The following is a 22736-nucleotide window of genomic DNA, read 5'->3' on the forward strand; positions in this document are numbered from 1 at the left end:
AGGGTGTAAGCAACTATTAAATTTCAAGGTCAAAGGTCACAAAAATAGGTTTTTTGCGCTTTTTTTTGGAAATATCTCTTTTCCTATGGGTTTTTTGCTATTTGTATTTATTATCAATATTGTAGAATACAAAATTCTCTACAAATTTTGTTTAAAAAAATTTTTTATATGGTGAACCGTTTTCGAGATAGAGGGCGGAGAGCACGCGGTCACAGCATCACTTCAGGTCAACCGGTGCCTCCGGTCGAAAACGCGCCATATATAGTTGATGAACTATCGATAAATCAATGATTATAAATATTTGTCAATTTTTATTAACTATTATATTATATTTTATCATTTTTTTCCTAACTTATCCACTTTTTATTCAGTATTAATTTATTTAACAACACTTACCTGCCCATGTAATTGCAGAATTGTTAATGAAAATATAGGAATTATATTTGAATTTTAACCTAATTAATATTTATAACTTCTTACATGATGAAAAAAAAAACAAATAAATTATGAATTAATCTTTTTATTAAAAAATATCATTGAATACATTTATTTTTATTGAAAGTAAAGAAATGGAATAAAGGGTACAAAAACTACAATTTATAATTTTAATCATCATCTTCCTCTTCATCGTCGTCTTCTGGCTGCTGGTAAATTTCAAACTAGTCTTCATTATCGTCTTCAACGACATTTGTCTCGAGTTCTTCCATGATTTCGGGGTTCCAGGTTCGGGGTTCGAGGTTCCATCTTCGTTAATGTCGCTCTGATATGGTAGAGCATTGAGACAAGCTTGCCCATTACATTGGCCACAAGCTAAAGAGCATTGCTAGCCCGCTTTCCTGCATCCGCATCGCGAACCACAACCACTCTTGCAGTTGCAGAAAATTGTATTTAGCAAATCTTCTGGAGCAGGTGGTAAAATTGTCATGATAGGCTCCAGAAAATCGTTTCACATTGCCCAACCCCATACCTGGGGTTCCAAATCATGTCCTAACCAAGTTTGAACTTGATAATATACACGGTTGAAATGTTGATGAGCAGCTGCACTTGTTGGTGGAATATTTGAAAGCTGCACAGGTTTATTAAGTTTTGTAGACTTGACGTAATGCATATAACGAAGATGATCGAGACTTTTCACAGATTTCGGAGCATTATAGACTGCCAATAAGGTTTGAGTTCCACTCTCTAATAATCTCTGGGCCGAACAATTTTCTTCCTCAAATGCTGCAGCTAGTTCATCCAAATTTGTCAGTTTCTCAGATTTCTTTCCCTTTTTAAAAAGCGCAGAAGTTGTGTCACAGCCACTTAATGCGTGCAGAAATAAAATATGTTTTTTAGAATGAGGATAATTATCAAAACTTTTAGTCGAGTATATCTCCGTTTTTACATTACCTTTCACAACTTTTTTAAAGAAAATTTCTTGTTCGAAAGACAGTGTACGCCCAATTAAAATGACAAGTAAATCAATATCTTGTCCTATTATAACTGCAGTTTTTTTAGACTTTGATTCTTCAATTGCAGTTTCAACAATAAGAACATCCGCATCATCTCTGGCTTGTTTAGTAGTAATATTTGCAGCTTGTAATTTTTCAATTAACATATTAATGAACTTATCTTTGTTATTTCGATTTGATAAGAATTTTTCTTGAGTAACTGGTACATTGTTTCATCGAAACAAACTTCATACGTTTTTGAAAGTGCAGCAGGTCTTCTCTGCTGCTCCATAGCTTTTACGTTCTTACTGTAGTCTAAATATCCGTCAAATTCAACAATTATTTTGGAACTGTAATGCCTTTGTAAATAATTCATGTATTTATCAAAAATAATAGAAAAAGTATCTTCTCTGCTCCATACAACATGATGAAGAAGAAATCCGCCATCAATAATGAACGTCACATTATTTTCATTGAGAACAAAATCAATTGGGCTCATGTCATACAATGACGATTTTGTTGTTTTTCTCGTGCCATCATTATCAAATAGAGCTGTTGGATACGGACTCAATTCATATTGAAGATATTCTTCAAGATTACTTTCAAATTGTTTGCTGACAGTAATACTTTGGAAGAGTAATAATGGATCCACTGCAACTTTACAATCATTTATCAATATCGGTTATCAGTATTATTGAATAGATATAGATTTAATGCATGAAAAAAATGATAAAATATAATATAATAGTTAATAAAAATTGACAAATATTTATAATCATTGATTTATCGATAGTTCATCAACTATATATGGCGCGTTTTCGACCGGAGGCACCGGTTGACCTGCAGTGATGCTGTGACCGCGTGCTCTCCGCCCTCTATCTCGAAAACGGTTCACCGTATAAAAAATTTTTTTAAACAAAATTTGTAGAGAATTTTGTATTCTACAATATTGATAATAAATACAAATAGCAAAAAACCCATAGGAAATGAGATATTTCCAAAAAAAGCGCAAAAAAACCGATTTTTGTGACCTTAGACCTTGAAATTTAATAGTTGCTTACACCCTACCATATGTAGGTTTTGAGACAACTTTTAGGGTGTCAATATACAAGTATTTACAGACTTACAGCTGGGTATCTCGGATTCCGAGATTCTTACCTAATTTAAGCTTAAATGACTGGATTACTTGTGGATGATTTCATCTAGAGAACACTTGATGTTATATTGATGAGGGGATGGACAGGAGATGAGGGGATGGCCAGGAGAAGGGGGGGAAAGACGGGTCTGGACCTCCCCCCAAGGGTATGCCCCCCCAGATCCACAACACTGACTGTGACCTTGATTTTTTTTTATTCTCCGCCTATGAGTTGACCTTGAGTTGCGTGTAACATAATGAGGTGGAACCCCTTTTTTACTCTCCGCCCATGACTTTGGCATTGAGTTGTGTGTGATGTCATGTCCGTGAACCCCTTTTTACTCTACGGCTATGATTTGGCCTTGCATGGTTATACGTCACATGACCTTGGAAATTTCCTAAGCGAACCCATCAGCTCATCTTCACAGACGCCTCTTGTTCCAATAACGGCGTTGGCGCCGCTTTCACCACAAATGAATTCAATGCAAAATTCAAACTACCATCGTCAACCTCTATCTACGCTGCAGAATTGACATCAATTCTTGAAGCGTTGCGATACAGAAATCTCCATAACATCCCTCAATGTCTACTAAAAACAGACTCATTGAGTGCAGTAACCTCATCGAATCAACTCTATCTTAGCCATCCGGTTCTGATGAAAATTGAAACAGAACTATTAAATATTCATCAAAACAACATTCACATTCAATTTCTTTGGGCTCCCTCGCATATCGGAATGGAGGGCAATGAAAAGACCGATAGTTTAGCCAAGGATGCCACAAAACTTCAAGAGTGCACAACTACTCACCCCGACATTTACTATAACGATCTAAAACCGTACATCAGGAAAACCGTAATATCCAAGTGGCAGACAAAATGGAATATATCTAAAGCCAAACTTCAAAAATAAAATCAACAGTACTACCATGGAATCATCTACCTCAGAAGAGAAGCATTCAAACGACTCTATCCAGACTACGAATTGGACACACACATCTGACTCACAATTATCTCCTCGTGCTACATCTGTGAAACACTTTTTGGTGGAGTGCTAGCTATACATAGATAAGAGATTAGCAGATGAAATGACTGAATAGTCAGTCAAACAATAAACTATTAAAATTTCTGAAAGACATCAATTTTCTACATAAAATATGAGTTACTAGTTACTTCTGATTCACTTATTATGGTCAACGTAAAATAAAAAACATATTATGTAAATTACTGTAAAGCCAATAACCTCTGGCGGTTGAGGCTCAAATAAATATAAAAAAAAATTCTAGTCATCACCCAAAGACAATTGTGGATACTAACAATCGAAACGTCGTGAAGTAAATTGGCTTTGAATCTTTTAAATTTCAATTTTTGTTAATAATTTTTATTTTTCTGTGCTTGTTAATAGTTTAGTTTTCAATTGTTGCTTGTATTTTATTTCATTGTAATTTCAGTTTTTTGCTTGATATAGGTAATTGTTATTTTTTTAGCTAAATCTTTTTAATTTTTATGAATTCTTTCAGACTTTAAATCAATTTATATCATATTGGACAATTGAAGTCTGAACTAATGAAATGCACCACGAAACATTGTCAACCACCTTCAAAAAAAAAGGAACTATGTTTGCAGATGATACCACAATGACAATCACTGTGTCCACAAAGGAAGATATATTCACAAGAGGTTATTGATGGATTTACGTCATGGTGTGAACGCAATCATTTAATATTAAATACCTCTTAATCTGTTTTGATGAAACTTTATAACAAAAAAAAAAATATTCCTGGTGAAGTTGACATTACTGTTGGAATAGCAATGTCACAGGATGTAAAATTTGTAGGTACCATGTTAGATGAATCTCTGAATTGGGATCTGCATATTGATGGGGTTTGCAAGAAACTTAACGCAGCATTTCTCGCGATTAAGCAAATGAAATTGTTTGTAGATAAAAAAAATCTCTCAAGTATATATTTTGCAATAGCATATCCGCATATTTCCTCAAATATACTGTCCTGGGGATGCGGTAGAGATTTTAATAGTTGCCCAAAAACGCATTATAAGACTCATTTTTGATATGGATTATCGTAATATCTGCAAACCCATTTTCAAAAGGGAAAATATATTATCAGTGACATGCATATAAAGGGTGACCCATCAGTGTGAGGAAGTACAGTATCTCGCCTATAATGAGGAGTATGATAAAATGTTTCATAAGAAAGTTATATGGTGTACTTTATTGCTTATTATAAAAATATTTTGGAATATACACAGTGTTCCTTTGAAGCTGGGCAATACAAATCATCTTTTTTTAAAATGGACCCCCCTGTAAATTTTTTCTCTGTTGAACTGAGCAAAATGTTTTACATATAGAGGTATTTCCTTATTTCTAAAATTTTGTGGCGTCAAATTATTGCTGAAAGAAAGGAAATCTTTGGAAAACCAGACCACTGTAAATGCCATTATAAAAACTTTATGAATAGAATTTAAGCAGAAATATTTCAGACATGCAACACCAACAGTGAGTTGAAATGTTGGTATGGTCTGAAAGTTACATATGGAGCATAACCTATGGAAAACTCTTAGTTCTTGAATTTTGTGAGTATTATAGTGTCAATCAAGCAGTTCTAGTCGAAATAAAATGAAATTTCAAATTTTACAAAATCTGTCAATTTTAGGGGCTAAGTCATCTTAACAAAAATTGTAGGAATAAAATAGTTCTTCAAACTGGTAAAATAACATACTGATATTAAAAATTTGTCAAGTTAATGACTCTCTATAAAACCTCCTGTTTTAGAAATGCAATTTTCAGTCCATATCGACATTTCACCTCACTCTTGGTATTGCATGCCTCAAATATTTCTGCTTAAATTCTATTCATAATGTTTTCAGGATGGCATTTACGATGGTCTGTTTTTTTTGAAGATTTTCTTTCTTTCAGCAATAACTTGACAACACCGCAAAATTTTCGAAAAGAGGAAATACCTCCTCAATAATAATAATAATATTTATTCATCCTTAAAGACATTGACAAACGTATAGGATAGATCAGTATTAAGCACATAAAAATCACATCAAACGATATAATTGTAGATCAGTAGATAAAAATAATACAATTGAAATTTATTCAATAAAAGTCAGAATTACAAAAATTAAAACAATTGTAGTTATAAAAATTGAATATGTCATGCCAAAACCGCATGAACCCATTCTGTCGAGATGATCCGAGAGAAATTCACCAATACTATAGTAGGCCTCAGAAAGAAGCAATGTTTTAATGGTCTGGTAACCGAATGAATAATTTTATTCCCATATATTTGGGAGAATGTTCGAATTTTATAGTTTTATGTTTAGGAATGCTCAACTCCTCTGCATATCGAGTTGGTAGCTATGATAGAATGAGTTCTTAGTACAGTCACATTCGAGAACATATAAAAGTATTTTAAAGATGTAGATGCAGGGAAAGGTTAAAATTTGATGACTAATGAAAAATGTCTTGCATGATTCCCTCCAAGGGATGCCTAGTAATTTCCTAATAACTTTTTTTGAGCAATGAAAACCCTATCTTTGTCAACACTGTTTCCCCATAAGATCATATTATAAACATTTAAAACATTTTGCTCAGTTCAACGGTGACAAAATTCACAGGGGGTCCATTGAAAAAAAAGATGATTTGCATTGCCCACTTCAAAGGAACACTTTGTTACTCCATTTTTTTTTAAATAAGCAACAAAGTAAACCAAATAACTTTTATGTGAAATTTTTTATCATACTCCTCATTATAGGCGAGATACTGTACTTCCTGAAACTAATGGGCCAACCTGTAAATATTCTAATGTGTAACTTATGTGAGAGATAATCTTGCATCTTTTGAAACGAATGCTTCTAATCATAATTATTGTACACGTCATGGTGGTATGTTGGGGATACCCTCCCACAAATCAAATAAATTTAAAAAATTATCCAATACACAAGCGAAGCTCTCTGGCTTACAGAGACAGGCTTGTCTGGCTATCAGTGGTGCCATCAGTACCACACCTTCAGCGGCCATGGAGATCCTTCTAGATCTACCTCCTCTCCTCATTCTTCTGGAGAGAGAGGCTAGATGGGACTGCATACAGACTTGTGCACATTGCCTTAGCACAAATCAATTTAATGCAGAGTGCAACAGACTGTTTGTTGACACTGGAAGTCACAGCATTCGGGAAATGACCTCTGACTTTATGCCTCCAACTGTCAACTACGAACTGCCTTATAAAGTACTATTGCCGAGTAGAGAAGACTAAATCCTCCGGGAGAAAGAAATATTAAGAGCAGATAGTTGCCTCCAACTGTCAACTACGAACTGCCTTATAAAGTACTATTCCCGAGTAGAGAGGACTAAATCCTCCAGGAGAAGGAAATATTAAAAGCAGATAGTTGTTGGTTCACAGATGGATCAAAAACACCTTCCGGTTCTGGTGCAGGTGTTTTCAGTCGCAGACCCTGGACAGAGATATCTATTGGATAAACACAAGTCAATAAAAATATTCTCGGACAGTCAAGCAGCGTTGGAAGCTCTTGGCTCCTACTGAGCAACGTCTAAATTGGTAGCAAATTGCCAAAAACGACTTTCTTCAATAGGAAGGCTCAACAGATTGTCTCTGGTCTGAATTTCTGGATATACTGGCCTGGAAGGCTATGAAGCTGCTGATTCCTTTGCAAAGGAGGGTGCTGCAAGCAGCATTGAATACCTGGATGGCAAGAAGATTCATGGACTTCTGGCAGAATATTCCTGGACTGGCTCACTCCAAGGCGTTTATTCCCCCTTCGAAGCTTGACACCAAACAGTTGTTGGGATGAACTACGATGCCTAACAGGCCTTCTTAAAGGTCACTGTCATTTGAACCATCATATGCAGAGACTCGGACTGTCGGAAGACAGTGTGTGTCGCCTCTGTTTGGAAAATGATGAAACAGCAGAGCATATACTTTGTACCTGCCACTCTGGGGACGGAATCAGTTTTTCAGAGTTTGGCAGAGCCGTACTCCTACCATCTGACCTGAAAGACCACTCACCATACAAACTAATTAGCTTCGTTAGGTAGCTGGGTTTATTTGGTCAAGTGTGAATAGGTGTGAGCCACAATAAACCCTTGCGGGTTGCAGTGGAGGGTCGACTAGACCCACTCACTTTAGACCTAACCTAACCTACACAATGGTATCTCACTTTACAATAAATTGCCCAATTCAATTAAGGAATCCAAATCAGATAAAATCTTTAAAAATAATATGAAGATATTCTCATAAAAATATGTTTTTATGGTTTAAAAGACTTTTGGGGTGATAATTCCTGATAATACCCAATGTAAAATAATATTTGTACCTATTTGTTTTTTTTAATTGTGACATTTGTATATTATGTGCCGTGATTTGTTTTTATTTTTTATTTTATCTTTATTCTTTAATTTTTAGTCGAATATGACAAACCATGGTAGTGCAATTATTCAATTACTATATATACATTAAGTACCGAAAATGGTTAATAGAAATTATTATTATTATTGTCAAAACAATGTCAATGTCAAAACGAGCTCAAGGGATTACCATACGACATTTAGGAAAATGATATAAAATTGTAGTATCTGCCACAAATATGCAAGAAGTAATCCGAGACAGCCTTAAGGCCTCATAGAAAGTGGACATTGATTTTGTGTTAAACTTCTTGGTTGTAGTGATTATTTTATAAGTTTACAGTAGTCAACTTTTTGATGAACGAAACAGGAATAGCTGTCATTTCAACTTTGAAAAACATTTTTGGAACCCATGGTTTACCACTGAATTTTTTTTTTGACAATGGGATTGCATTCAACTCTTATGAATTTGTAAACTTCCTATAAAATATGGTATTTATCTGTCCACTTCAAGTCTCTATTTTTCCTGGTAGAACACATGACAAAAACCATTAAAAATCCATGTAAGTCCATTGCAGCCAAAAGGGTTGACAAACAAATTGTATAGCAGACAAAATTTGCAAAAACAATTTTATGTGGAAACAAAAATTGCCTGAACTTGCTGTGTATCAGCCTGTATCAGTTCAAAAACATATTGGAGAGTGAGAGTCTGAAATTATATTGAATAAACCAGGAAAAGATGATCACAATGTTCTTCTCAATGGTATGGAACATAAAAGAAATAGACGATCCTTCATACCATCTGCTTCTTTCAAACAGAATGACTATTTTTCCGAAACCAGTCAAAATGTGTGTAAGACAAGCAAGTCAAGATGTACAAGATGATGGTACAAAGTGTTTTTGGATAAACTTCTAGAAACTCAATGGTTTCTTAAAATTCAAGTTCCAGTCACAACCAAAAGAAGAGTGGATAAATCGTTTGTATTGTATTGTATTTTTTTCTTTTGTTTTTAAAGGAGTGTGTGTATGTAGAAGATACTTTGAAAACCGTCTGACAATATCGTGAAGTAAGTATGTTTCAAAATCTCCATTTGAACATGTATCTTTTTGTTCTGTTACAATAAATAACCTTAAAGAAATGTATTAGCCACTTGATTTCATAAGAGGTAAGAAATGAATGCAAAGAACATTACAGTCATAACAGGAAGTTATTAATTGACAATCATTTGAATTTCCCAGTAATCTGATTGATTCGGCCGTTACTTGTGGAGATCAAATCGTGAGTTGAAGTTTATGAAAAAAAAAAAATCAAATTTGAATATTTAGAAAAACACACTATTTATATAGCTGTCTTTCAAAACAAGTGTCATGATAGAAATTAAACACATCCAAAATCACAATGGAAACAAACACATTTGCACTAAATACATAAAATTAATTTACTCACATGAAGAACTGGGATCCATTAGTATCCTTACCCCTGTTGGCCATTGATAGAAGAAATGGTTGATCATGTTTAAGTGTGAAATTTTCATCTGTAACAAATATTGATCAAAGAAAAAGATACACATCGTCGCTGTTGTGAAAAAACCTCCTATGTGCACATTTTTATGAAAACGATGTTTTGCTGACACCTGACGGCAATTTAGGGTACCTAACCTGTAGCAAAATCTCGAATGTGTCAGTTCAATTCGTTATTTTTAATTTTTATAATAAGAAACCTCCTATGTAGCATCAAGCGAAAACTGCATGCAGTAAAATATTCTATGTGCTTGGTTCATCATTGGCTGAACACATAGAATGTTTTGCTGTAACCCTGAACGCAACAAAACCTCTTATGTGACGAAAAGTGGCACATAGTTGATTTCACCAGCATGTCAGTTATCAAGAGTCGTACATTTGACGTTGGAACTTTGTTTCTTGTTCAGTTCAACATTCATCTAGAAGTTTTAAAACTATTTTTGAATAATTTTTTACATTAGTGACTAATAAAAATAAGGTCAGTTAACTTACATTGAATTTATTAAATAACTGTACGTTGTCTGGATACAGACTGCTTTGATTCATTTACAGAATAAGTTCTGAAATACCAATTACGGAAGGTCATGGTTGTTATTCACTAAGTATCGTTAAACCGACTCGGTCATAGTACTCGAAAATTAGGGTGTTTTAAGCCGTAATGGCTGATCATGGATTTGCAGCGCGAAAAAAAACAAACGATGGGGAATGTTCAGGGCTTTTAAATCTATAGTGTACATATTTCTATTTAAAAACTCAACATTTAAAGCCGAGGGGTAAACCGCTCATGAAAAATGTGTACACTATTTTCACCATTGGTATTTTCTGTATTTTTGTAATATTTCCGCTTGTATTTTCTTATTTTCTGAGTATTTTCCCATTGTTTTCGTATTTTCGCATGTATTTTCTTCGTATTTTTTGTATTTTTGTATTTTCCCAGGTATTTTCTTTGTATTTTCCGCATTTTTGAAAATTGTGTACCTACTCCAATTTCATCAGCAGGTTGCCCCAGAAAACGAAATTGAAGTAGTGGAAATAATAGAGAAGGATGAAAAGGCAACAAAATAATGGAAACAGAGAAAAATAAGTTGGGGAGGTACCAGTAGAAATGTATACTTTAGATGTTCAAGAACAAAACCTGATAGAAAGCAAATCCATGGAAGCTGAAAGTTATTTTTCACAAGAAAATTCCAATAAAGAAAAAGGGGTTTTGGAAACCAATAAGGAAAATAGGAAGAGCAATAGGAGGTCTTCAAGCACTTCAGAAGAGCATTCATCCAGCACAGCGGACAAGCCAGTTTCTCGAATAAGTAAAACAGACTAAAAGCTAAGAAGAAATGAGTTTTGGGCAAATTCTACGTGGGATATAAAAAGTTCGAAAATGGAAAAATCGCCCAGAATTGCGAAAAATCATCAAGGTCAGTTAAGCAACGTTGTGTCCATAAAAATACAACTGAAAAGACTTGTAGAACTTTCATGTGTAATGTGATAACTGATGACGAAAGAAATGTACTTTTCAAAAAAATTTGGAGTTTTTCCACTTGGTCTGAGAAGAAAGCGTTTGTAACGGGTTTGGTGAGCACAAGAGAAATTCGCAGAAGAAGAAAAAGAGCAGAAGATAATGCACAACAAGTGTTCAGAAAAAAAGAAAGTCACGATATATTCCCATCATGGTGTAATGGGGAGAGAGTGAAAGTGTACACTATTTTTTATCAATACCCTAAATTTAGGAGCAGATACATTTAAAAGATGGTGTAAGCGTAGTGAGTGTGACGAAATTTCAGATAGTGAGAGGACTAGTGAAACGAATAACAATACCAAGGAGCAACAGCAAACAAAAAAACGCAAAACCGATGGAATGAAAAATAAAACAGATGAAGAGATAAAGGAAAATGTCGTCAAATGGCTAAAATTACTTCCAACTGTTCCAAGCCATTACTGTAGGAACAATAGTTCTTGGTCATATGTAGAATCCACATTTAGATCACTTTCCCACATACATAAAGTGTTTCAAGAGTGGTGTGGGCAAAACTCAGTAGAGTATTTCAAGAACCTTCTTCTTAGATGTCCTAAGAGAGCAAAATATTAAAATACACCAACCTTGCAAAGACCAATGCGACATCTGTTGTGGATATGGAGTGAAAATGATCACTTCAGATGTGTACCAGAAACACATTGAGATGAAAAATGAAACTAGAGATGCTAAAAACGCGGCCAAGGATGAATCTGATGAGAATGAATCACTTAGTACTTACCATGGACCTTCAAAGTGTTTTACTGTGCCCAAAAACTGAGGCTTCCGCAATGTATCACAAACAGACATTACAGCTTCATAACTTCACTATTTTTGTTCTTAATAATAAAGATGTGACGTTATACGTATGGCATGAGTTAAATGGTGGCATAACATCTAATGAGTTCACTAGTTGTGTTATAGATTTTATTCAAGCTGATAAATTCCGGATGGTTACAATCATATCCGATGGATGTAATTATCAAAATAGGAATAGAGTATTAGCTAGTGTTCTGAGTAGGTTGGCAAGTGAGAAAAACGTATTAATCAGACAGCTATTTCTTGAAAAAGGGCACACAATGATGGAGTGTGACAGCGTTCACGCTTCATTGGAAACATACTTCATTCATCCAATAAACTCCTTAAAAACATTAAAGTGTTGGATTACTCTTTCTTCTATAATTTTGAGAATTTAGTGACTAATATTAAATCACTGTGAGCTGGAAAAAAATCAGGTGATCCACATGTGACTGATATCCGGGCATTGGACTATCGTCCAGATGGAAATATTTTTTTCAAACTACGACATACTGAGACTATATTACTACAATGAAAAAGAAAAACAAATGATGTACGAAAATCATCCCAGCTTCATAAAAAACCTATTTTCATAAGCGAATCAAAATGGAAATGCTGTCAAGATTTAAAGAGTGTCATCGAGAAAGATCATCATAGTTTCTACGAAAATATTCCATTTCAGTCTGATAAAAAAGTTAAAACAAAAATTAAATATTAAAGCTGTAACATTTTACCTAGTTTTTAGTTTGTTTGTTTGTATTGAGTTGATATTCTTTTGCAGTTAGATGGGCTGAAATCGCCCATGTGAGTCATGTTAAAAAACTGTAGATACAGACATATTTTGACTATAATAATAAAGTTCAGTGAAGAAGTGCCGTTTGTCTTCCCATCAAAATATTATGGTTTTTTGCTCTCCTGTAAAACACATACTTTGAAGTGGGGTAATGAAAATCATCATTTTTTCAAATGGACCCCCTGTGAATTTTTCACCGTTGAACTGAGCAAAATGTTTCACATAAGAGGTATTTCCTCTTTTCGAAAATTTCGCGGTGTTGTCAAGTTATTGCTGAAAGAAAGAAAATCTTCAGAAAAACAGACCATCGTAAATGCCATCATGAAAACTTTATGAATAGAATTTAAGCAGAAATATTTGAGACTTACAATACGAAAATTGAGGTGAAATGTCGATATGAAATGAAAATTGCATTTCTCGAACAGGAGATTTTATACAGACGCATTAACTTGACAAACTTAAAATATCAAAAACTCTATATTACCAAATGAAACACCCAGTATGTTATTCTACCGTTTTGAAGAACTATTTTATTACTACAATTTTTGTTAATATGATTCAAACCCTAAAGTTGACAAATTATGTGAAATTTGCAAAATGTTACAACGTTGCGATATTTAAACGCTGGCTGCAAGCGTATTCAGACAGTCAAGTACAGAGTCAAGTGAAAGATACAGTGCTATACGGTATTCTAGTAAGGCGATATACATTAAAATAATAGTTGAATTTTTAGTTGAAGTGTTTGTTGTATTCAAAGTGAAATAAAGTTAAGTTTGATTATTCAGTGTAGTCAATTATTGGTGAACCCACGGAGGAAAAACGTAACCCTATAATATATACAAATTTCAAGAACTAACAGTTTTCCATAGGTATGCTCCATACAAAACGATCACTTAATTATATCTACAGTTATATAATAATACTAACCGGTTGCTTGTAAACTGGTTCATGGAGTCATGCACATCTCAGTAAGGCAAGTGGTGGTTACTGTGTGCGCCATCCGCAATGCAACTGTTATCAAAGTGGGATATGAATTTTATATTCAATAAATTTTAGCGTAAAACAAAAATTACTGTCAAACAATTTTCTATCTATCGTTTTATAATAAGCATATGAAATGAATTTCTCCACCGAAGAATTGTATTCGGAAATACAACTCATGCTTCCAAATGGCATCGTTTGGAGCGACGCATATTGAGCGATTTGTAAATTTCGAGCCCACATTCAAAGTGCAAGGGCAAGTGTACCATCACATTGGTTCACTTCTTCCAGTACCCAATGAAGATCCGACATGTTTGCAGATTTATTTCATGGACAACGTGGAGGAGGAGATTGATCGACGATGCGCATTCAGTGAAGCAACAAGGCGGGCAATCATCGCTGAATTACAAGCGCTATTCCACGAGCACAACTGTTTGGTACGAGACTTCAAATCCGCAGTGGATAATATGCGAGCGGATGATATGAAAGTCATCATCAGGGCAGACAAAACGTCGTTGAATGAGCATGAACGACGCTTCAATGCTCCGATGACTCCTGAAGTAGCAGCTGTGATTGTCGGTACGGAGATCGCCCGACGAGATATTGTTATCTGCAGACGAGATGGAACCAAGTAACGTGTTGCTGGAACGCATCGAACGTACGACGCCCTTCAATATCCAATACTCTTTCCGCGCGGTGAAGACGGATATCATCTCGAACTGTATCAAGTTCATCCTGTTCCAGGCGCCGTGATAACGAAAAGAGTCAGCTGTGTGGACTTCTATGCATATCGCACCATGATTCGAGCCCAAGAATCCAACCACATCCTGAAGTGTCGTCAACTTTTCCAACAATTCATCGTTGACATGTATGCCAAAGTCGAAAGCGAACGTCTCAACTACATTCGCTTCAATCAGTCAAAGCTTTGAGCTGACGAATACATCCATTTGCGGGATGCAATTGCGAATGATGGAGCCGCTGCTGCTGCGAACATTAGGGAAATAGTCATACTTCCAGCTTCGTACACTGGAAGTCCGAGACATATGCATGAATATGCTCAGGATGCTATGACTTATGTTCGCAAATATAGACGTCCAGATCTTTCGTCACATTTACTTGCAATCCAGCATGGCCCGAAATAAAAAATCTACTTCTGCCTGGCCAACAGTAATCTCATCGCATGACCTCACAGCGAGAGTTTTCAAACAGAAATTGAAATGTTTCATGGATCTCATCGTTAAGAACCATATATACGGTCCAACACGCTGCTGGATGTATTCTGTCAAATGGCAAAAAAGAGGCCTTCCACATGTTCACATCCTGATTTGGTTGGAGAAAAAAATTCTTCCAACTCAAATCGATAATATCATTTCTGCTGAGCTGCCTGATCAACAAGAAGATCCTGAATTGTACCAGATTATCAAGAAAAATATGATTCACGGACCGTGTGGAGCGCAAAACCCACATTCACCGTGCATGAAGGACGGCAAATGCACCAAAAAGTATCCAAGAGACTTGGTGCATGACACACAAACTGGTGGCGACGGTTATCCTCGGTACAGACGACGAAAACCAGAGGAAGGTGGTCACACAGCAACAATCAAACTCAATCACGTTGATTTTGAAGTTGATAACCGGTGGATTGTGCCTTACTCTCCTTTGCTCATATCAACGTGGAGTATTGCAATTCTGTGAAATCGATCAAATACATTTGTAAAACCGTGAATAAGGGCAGTGATATGGAAGTTTTTGGACTTCAGAATCCAAATGCACCCGTCAATGAAATCGACCAGTTTCAAATGGGACGTTATATCAGCAGCAACGAAGCTGTATGCTGAATCCTTGGCTTTGACATCCACGAACGCTCTCCTGCTGTCGTCCATCTCAGTGTGCATTTGGAAAATGGTCAACGGGTATACTTCACAGAAGAGAGTGCGGCCCAGCGAGCTGAAAATCCATCCAATACAACGTTGACTGCATTTTTTCAATTGTGCGCCAGTGACACATTCGCTGCAACATGGCTGTATCATGAGGTTCCGACGTATTACACAGAATCAGTCAACGAAAAAGTGGCAACGGAGAAAACAAGGCATGCGGCATTCTTCAATGGCTCAGGTGTTTTCCACTGGCGCATTGGGGCGAGTGTATACTATTCATCCGAGCAATGCTGAATGCTACTATTTGCGAATGCTACTTCATGTAGTCAAAGGACCGAAATCGTTCGAAACTATCAAAACCGTCAACGCCCAAATCTGTCAGACATATAGAGAGGCATGCTTCAAGCTTGGTCTGCTTGCAAATGATCAGCATTGGGACAACACACTGGCAGAAGCATCTGAAACATGTCATCCTAAGCAAATACGAACTCTGTTTGCTATCATTTTGACAACCTGCGCGCCTTCTAATCCAAAAGGCCTATGGGAGAAGCATAGAGTATGAGCGAAGACATACTTCTCCGTGTAAGTAGTGCTAACCCCAATGCGCAGAATTCTGATGAAATTTTCAATGAAGTGCTGATATCACTTGAGGATATATGTTTGTCGATCAACAACAAAATCCTCAATCAGCTTGGCTTGAACTCACCGGAGCGTGGCAGAAATGATGCTATCGACAGAGATATGTTGCGAGAAATGCAATACGACGCTGATACGCTGCAAGTTTATGTTGAGACTCAGAAAAGACTCGTAACAAACGACCAAAAACTTACGTACAACACAGTCACGGAGCATGTGCGAGCCGGAAATGGTGGTCTTCTATTCCTTGATGTCCCAGGAGGAACTGGGAAAAAATTTTTGCTCAATTTGTTTCTCGCCGAAATTCGCATGAAACATGAGATTGCTCTGGCTGTGGCATCGTCGGGAATTGCGGCAACACTGCTCGATGGAGGACGTACGGCGCATTCGACATTCAAGCTGCCATTGAATTTGAATATAGCCGACGTTCCTCTCTGCAACATCGGAAACCTTGCCTGTCATTCCAAGATCAACACCAGCAGATGAGCTAAACGCATGCTTGAAGAAATCGGCTCTCTGGAGACATGTGGAAAAATTTACACTGTCGATCAATATGCGTGTGCATTTACATGGAGATGTTTCTGCACAAACATTTGCCAAGCAGCTTTTGAATATGGGCGACGGCAAAATTCCGGTTGATCCTGCAACACACGAGATATCGTTCCCACCGAACTTCTGTCAACTTCAGACATCAATTGGAGATCTTGAAAAGAAAGTTTTCCCGGATATTGCCAATAATTTCAAGAATCATGACTGGCTTTGCGAGCGAGCTATCTTAGCTCCGAAGAATCGCATCAATCATAAGATTCAATTGAAAATTCCTGGAGCGGTCACGCAACACAAATCTATTGGCACAGTCACAAAAAAGGACCAAGCTGTCAATTATCCAGTCGAATTTCTTTGGAATTTATAACCTTTGTTTTTTCTTAGTCTCACAAAGATTCATGAACTACTCACTATCAATGTATACTTGGTAATTATTTTTATATTTCTATATAAAACATGCTATCCCCCAGGTTAAGTTGTAAAACAGCTTCGGCTGAACTTCGCCCTTTCATTGATTTTTGTATTTACTTCTTCTTTATAAACAATGTATGTCAATGAATAAAGCCCATTTATTATTATTATTAATTCATTGGAGTCTCCTGGAATGCCACCGCATGTATTGATGTTGAAAGTTGGCTCGCCAATATTGCTTCTTCGGAATCTCAACACACCCAAGTTGTGCAACGGAACCAGACTTTCCGTAAAAAAATTGATGCCGAATGTGACTGAAGCGACGATAATCAGTGGCAAATGTTAAAGGAGAGGATGTGCTCATTCCGCGCATTCCAATGATCCCCACTGATTTGCCCTTCACATTCAAGCGACTTCAGTTTCCCGTGCGTCTCGCTTTTGCAATGACAATCAACAAATCCCAAGGACAGTCGCTGTAAGTTGCCGGTTTGAGTTTAGAAAATCCATGTTTTTCTCATGGTCAACTCTACGTCGCTTGCTCCCGAGTTGGAATGCCAAAAACTCTATACATCTATGCACCAAACGAGAAGACCAGGGAGTGTATCCACTCGCGTTATGATAGATTAGTTTTATTATCACAAGTTCCTTTCATCATATAGCAAAAATATTTTTCATTGATGTTAATTCAAATATTGCTATTAAAGTCTATATATTTTTTCATCAATTCAGTATGACTCATCTTTAATTTTTCCCCAGAACATGTTACATTCTTGATTACATACACTTACAGGCATCCATTTTTATATATAGAGAGGTGCGTAGAGGCAGGACGTCTGCCCGGGTTCGGCTAGTACTGAATATAATTAAATTATTCTTCCGCTTATTTCTCTCATTCACTTCCTCCAATTTCTTCAAACGATGAATGATTTACTGGTTGATCTGAAGTTGTAGATGGTATCGTAGTTGAGATTGCCGTTTTGAGATCTTCAAGTTCTGTCTTTAATTGTTGGACTTCATGTATCACTTTGGTGATCTGAGAGAATCCTGTGTTGCATTCTTCCCAAAAGAATTTCAGCATTCTTTTCTTGAATATCATACATCTCAACTCTGACGCAGTAAGACCTGAGCACTCCACTGTGGCATGAATTGGTTTTTAGCATGAGTCACACTCAAAAGTAGATTTGTCCTCAGCCAGATCATGTTTACAAACTTTGCAGGTACCCATGTTAATGAGTTTATCTGAAGCAAAAAATCTTAGGAGTTTTTTAATAACTGATGACTTTTTATAATTTATTGTTGGACTTGTAGATTGTTCAGATGCACTTTAGGTTACAAATTGCGCTTTTATAAGATGGGTTTCCACTGAGATAGTCAATGTATGGATGTGAGAGCACTGAGAGAAGGCACTATGCAAAAATCGCAATTTCTGGCAATCTTAAGGCACCAGTTAACCTCGAAATACACGGAGCACATACAGAGCAGTCACGGTTGGTTTAAAGAATCAAATGAAGAATATGGTATATACACGACGGATCACCTGTTCACCACACTGTTCCTGTTAATAATTACTTAGACACTGCTTTTCCCAGAGGATGGATCGGTAGAGGAGGCCCTTTCAAGTGGCCACCTCGCTCACCAGATTTGACAAAAATGATTTTTTTATGTGGGAATATGTTAAAGATCAAGTTTACAGAACTCCCCCATCTGAAAAGGATGATGTGAAAAATAGAATTATGGACGTATTCCAAAATATTCCAATCAGCATGTTGAGGCGAGTTAATGAAGAATTCAAAAACCAAATACATTATTGTTATAAATTTCTAATATTTTTTTTGTTATCCTTACAATTATTTACACTCATAAATAAAAAAATTAAAAAAGTTTTTTCTGTTTACCAACTGTCATCACCTTAAGTAACAAGCAGCCCTCAAAAGTAAGAACTTCTGCGAGCCAAGGATTAATGAAGTTTTACGTTTTAACTTGCGATTCCCAGCACTTTCTCTCAGAAATATAGATTCTGCAGTCGCTAGGCTGCGAACCCACACACATATAGAATTATTGAAAAGCGATTATTCTAACCACTTGGCCACCTGTCTTACATGTAAATAGAACGACAAATTTTGACAAATTGAAAATTGAGTTGTAAATTTCTCAAAAAGTGTGTCAGTTTTAGAGACTATTTCATCTTATCCAAATTTTTAGGGATGAATTAGTTTCAAAACATGGTGATATAACATACTGGGTGTTTCATTAAAAAAAAAACAAGTTTTTTATATTAAAAGTTTGTCGAGTTAATAGCTCTATATAAAATGGCCCGTTTGATAGATGTAACTTTCAGTCGATACCAACATTTCAACTCACTGTTGGTGTTGCATGTCTCAAATAATTCTGCTTATATTTTATCCATAATTTTTTATGATGGAATACTCTGGAATATTTTTAAAATAAGCAACAAAGTGAAACATATAGTTTTTATCTGAAACATTTTATCTTACTCACCCTGTAAATATCTACCATAGAGAAAACCCGATGAACAGGTATCCCTATTCCACCAAATTATTCATTCATTGATTTGAAAAGCTGGTGTCTTGTGTCGCATTTAGAATATTCATATATTCAATATGCATACATTCAAACATGAAAATAAAGGGATAAATATTTCAAGAGTAGAATAATCTTGTGGCAGCAAATTGTTTCCATAACTATAATTTTTAAGTTTAGTTTTTTCATTGAATTATTATAGACCAATCAAGAGATCAATAAGTCCTATGAAAGGACCAATTCAACACATAATAAATAATTAGAAACATCTCCTTTGCCAGAATATCCCAAACTCATAAAATTCTGAATTCAAAATTCAGAAATGTAATAAGGCTTGTCAATTATGTCAAATTATAGATCTACTGAACTATACTGGAACTGAAAAACTACACACCTCATTAGTGGTTAATGTCTAATAATGTTCATATATATGGAGCTCCACCCTGAGGTTGGAGGCAAAATATCACAAACTGAATACTCTAAAACATCAAAAAAAAAAAAGGTTGGATATTTGTTGGTCTTCTATTAATACATACATAATATTAGTTTGAAAAACTTGTTTTACATGATTTCTCTATGAGCAATGTATATTAAAGGTGCCAAACTACAATATCTCAGTTGAAGCAGCTAAATATTTTTCATATACATTCTTTAAGATCAATTTTATTAGAAAAAAGTGTATGTTTTGAAAAAACTTTTTTAGAGGGCTTTTCCAAATCAAATATTAAATATATAAAATTGATGTTTTGACCTCATGTTTAGCAAATTAATTAAAATAACCTTTTCAATCTATTGTTAATGAATTGAAAGTTTCACCTTGTGGGAAAAATAATCTAAAAACAAAATAGATACTACCTTCAAATGTTCCTCCATAGATACTCTCGCCTCCTGTTCCATTGTCATTTGAAAAGTCTCCACCTTGTATTATAAAATCTTTAACCACTCGATGAAAAATAACACCCTGGAAAAAATAAGAAACCTTAAAACCTATAAATTGATCTGATATGAAGGTGAAAATAAAATAGATAATCTTCTAGAATGTTCAAACAATTTTTTGTTGAAACAATAAACTGTTGCATTTCATAAAAAAACACATATCTATCCGAACCAAACCATTTCAAGTTGAAATACGACCTTAGGGATAACTATTCTTTAAGAATTTATGCAATTATCTTCATGCAATGATTTGGGGTGGATTCATGCACCCATAGATGCAGGAGCGTAGATTATTATACCTACATACTTACTCATCATATCTATGTGCAGGAGTAAAAAATGACAAGCATGCATTCTTAGCAATGTAGGGACTATGAACTCAAGACAAGTGCGAGAGTCCACCCTTGAAACTTGCGACTTATAGCTCAAAACTGGTGTGTGGATCCACCTTAATACTCTACCTTCTACCAAAATATACATACTTTGAAATGCAGTGGTTTTTTAGTTTCTTCTCCCAATCCCCGTTCTCCAGTACACAGAGACCTGAAGTTTTCAGAAGTTTTTGGGGTGATGTCTGAAAAAAGCTCAAAAACTATTCTTCCACTAATCAACCCACCAATAGACACATCAAAAAAACATCTAGGTTTTTGAGTAGAGGGTACGATTTCACTTTCATCTCCACTCATGTTTTCAAGTATATTTACACAATTAGTATATAATAAATATATACTTTCTTTGGTTAAAAATGCTCTACTTCACATTTATTTTCATCAAACTTTCAACTTGAAAGAAAATATTTGTCAAAAAAATCCACAACCTACAACTAAATACAATCGCAATGGCCAATGAATCAAAATCATGGATGCACGGATGCATGGATCATGATTATATAGCTGTTCTCTGATCATGTTCATGGACACAGAATAGTTTCTGTTTCACGGATTCATAATCATGGGTTCCAATAGTTTGTGATCATGGATCTACATCTTAACAAATTAAGCTGAACCTTAGACAAGCTCCCTTCTCTTGTCTAAGAGCTGAACTTTCTACTATAACAATTTTCAATTGAAGGTAACTCATATACAAATTGAACTAAGAGCTAACGAACGGCATCACTGTTAAATGTTAGAACTAAATTCTTACCGGGGTCATTTTTATTGTCTATGCATCGCCATTGTAAATAATTGAAAAGTAAGATGATTCCATAAAATTTGTCCCCCGTAACAAGATAGCTTCTGCATATCGATAGGATGTACGAGCAAATAGGTGAACCAGTTCGTTAAATACTTTGAAACATACTTCATTATCAAGCGTCCTTATCTGCATAGGAGTAGTGTGTTCTGTTTCTTGTGTTTTGTATTTATTAAATATATTTTATTATATTCAATAAATAGACTGTTATATTCAATAACTTTTTCAAAATACATTACCATAGATTTTCATCACATTCACACTTTATTGTGAGATAATTAGTTGACCTAGTAATTAAACTCACGTATAACTGTCATTAATTAGTTCCTAGAATATTATTAGTTTCTAGGTAGATAGTAATACTTCAAAAAGTATATAGAAATCACAATGTATGTAGAATCCAGTTTGTTAGTGAACACGCTTGAAAAAGCTACTTTGCAGCGAAACACGTGTTGCAGATTTATTAATATGTTCTAGTGAAAATCTCACAATAAAGTGTTTTTCAAAATATATCAACTTTAAAATGGATTTTGAGGTAAGTAAACAACTGACAAATAGCTGAATAATTTGATTGAATTTAATTATTTTTATAGTACCTATTAAGATGGATGCCGTAGCAGGTCCAAGTAATGTACAAAGAAAGCGGAAGTTTATGTCGTTAGAAGAAAAATAGATTGTCTGTAGAGTGTACGAGAATTCAAAAAATACACTCCGTACAATGGAAGCTGTAGCCTAGTGTTCATTTTTATCGGGAATATCCGTGTCGACAATTGAACGCATTGTACGTGAAAAAAAGGTGACTGGGATTTTGCAAGCTCCAAAATTACATTGTCGTGGTAGAAAAAAATTGAATTGGACGAGTACCAGAAAAATTTTGTACGCTATACCATTCATTCTTTCTTTTTTTGAGAATAAAGCGCCAACCCTCGAATCCATTAGGACAAAGGTAATGGATAATGATCTCATTTCAAAAATGATCAAAGAGAAGTTAGGGAAAATAATAAAAGAAGATTTAAAATTTATTTATGCCAATTGATCCCGTAAATC

General features: G+C 35.3%; 1 protein-coding gene across 1 annotated transcript in view; it reads right to left on the reverse strand.

The window, feature by feature from the left end:
- LOC111513928 (nuclear cyclophilin protein Moca-cyp) overlaps nt 1–21361 on the reverse strand; it is a 111386-nt gene extending 90025 nt beyond the window's left edge. The window contains 3 exon segments of the mRNA XM_074170314.1: nt 9396–9483; nt 20418–20523; nt 20981–21361. Of these exon segments, the coding sequence (XP_074026415.1) occupies nt 9396–9483; nt 20418–20523; nt 20981–21184 (398 nt within the window). The 5' untranslated portion in view covers nt 21185–21361.
- Nucleotides 21362–22736: the final 1375 nt, after the last annotated feature.

This window comes from Leptinotarsa decemlineata, unplaced genomic scaffold (assembly GCF_025532065.1).
Source record: "Leptinotarsa decemlineata unplaced genomic scaffold, Ldec_3_MD MMD2_P_RNA_scaffold_8, whole genome shotgun sequence".
Lineage (NCBI taxonomy): Eukaryota > Metazoa > Arthropoda > Insecta > Coleoptera > Chrysomelidae > Leptinotarsa > Leptinotarsa decemlineata.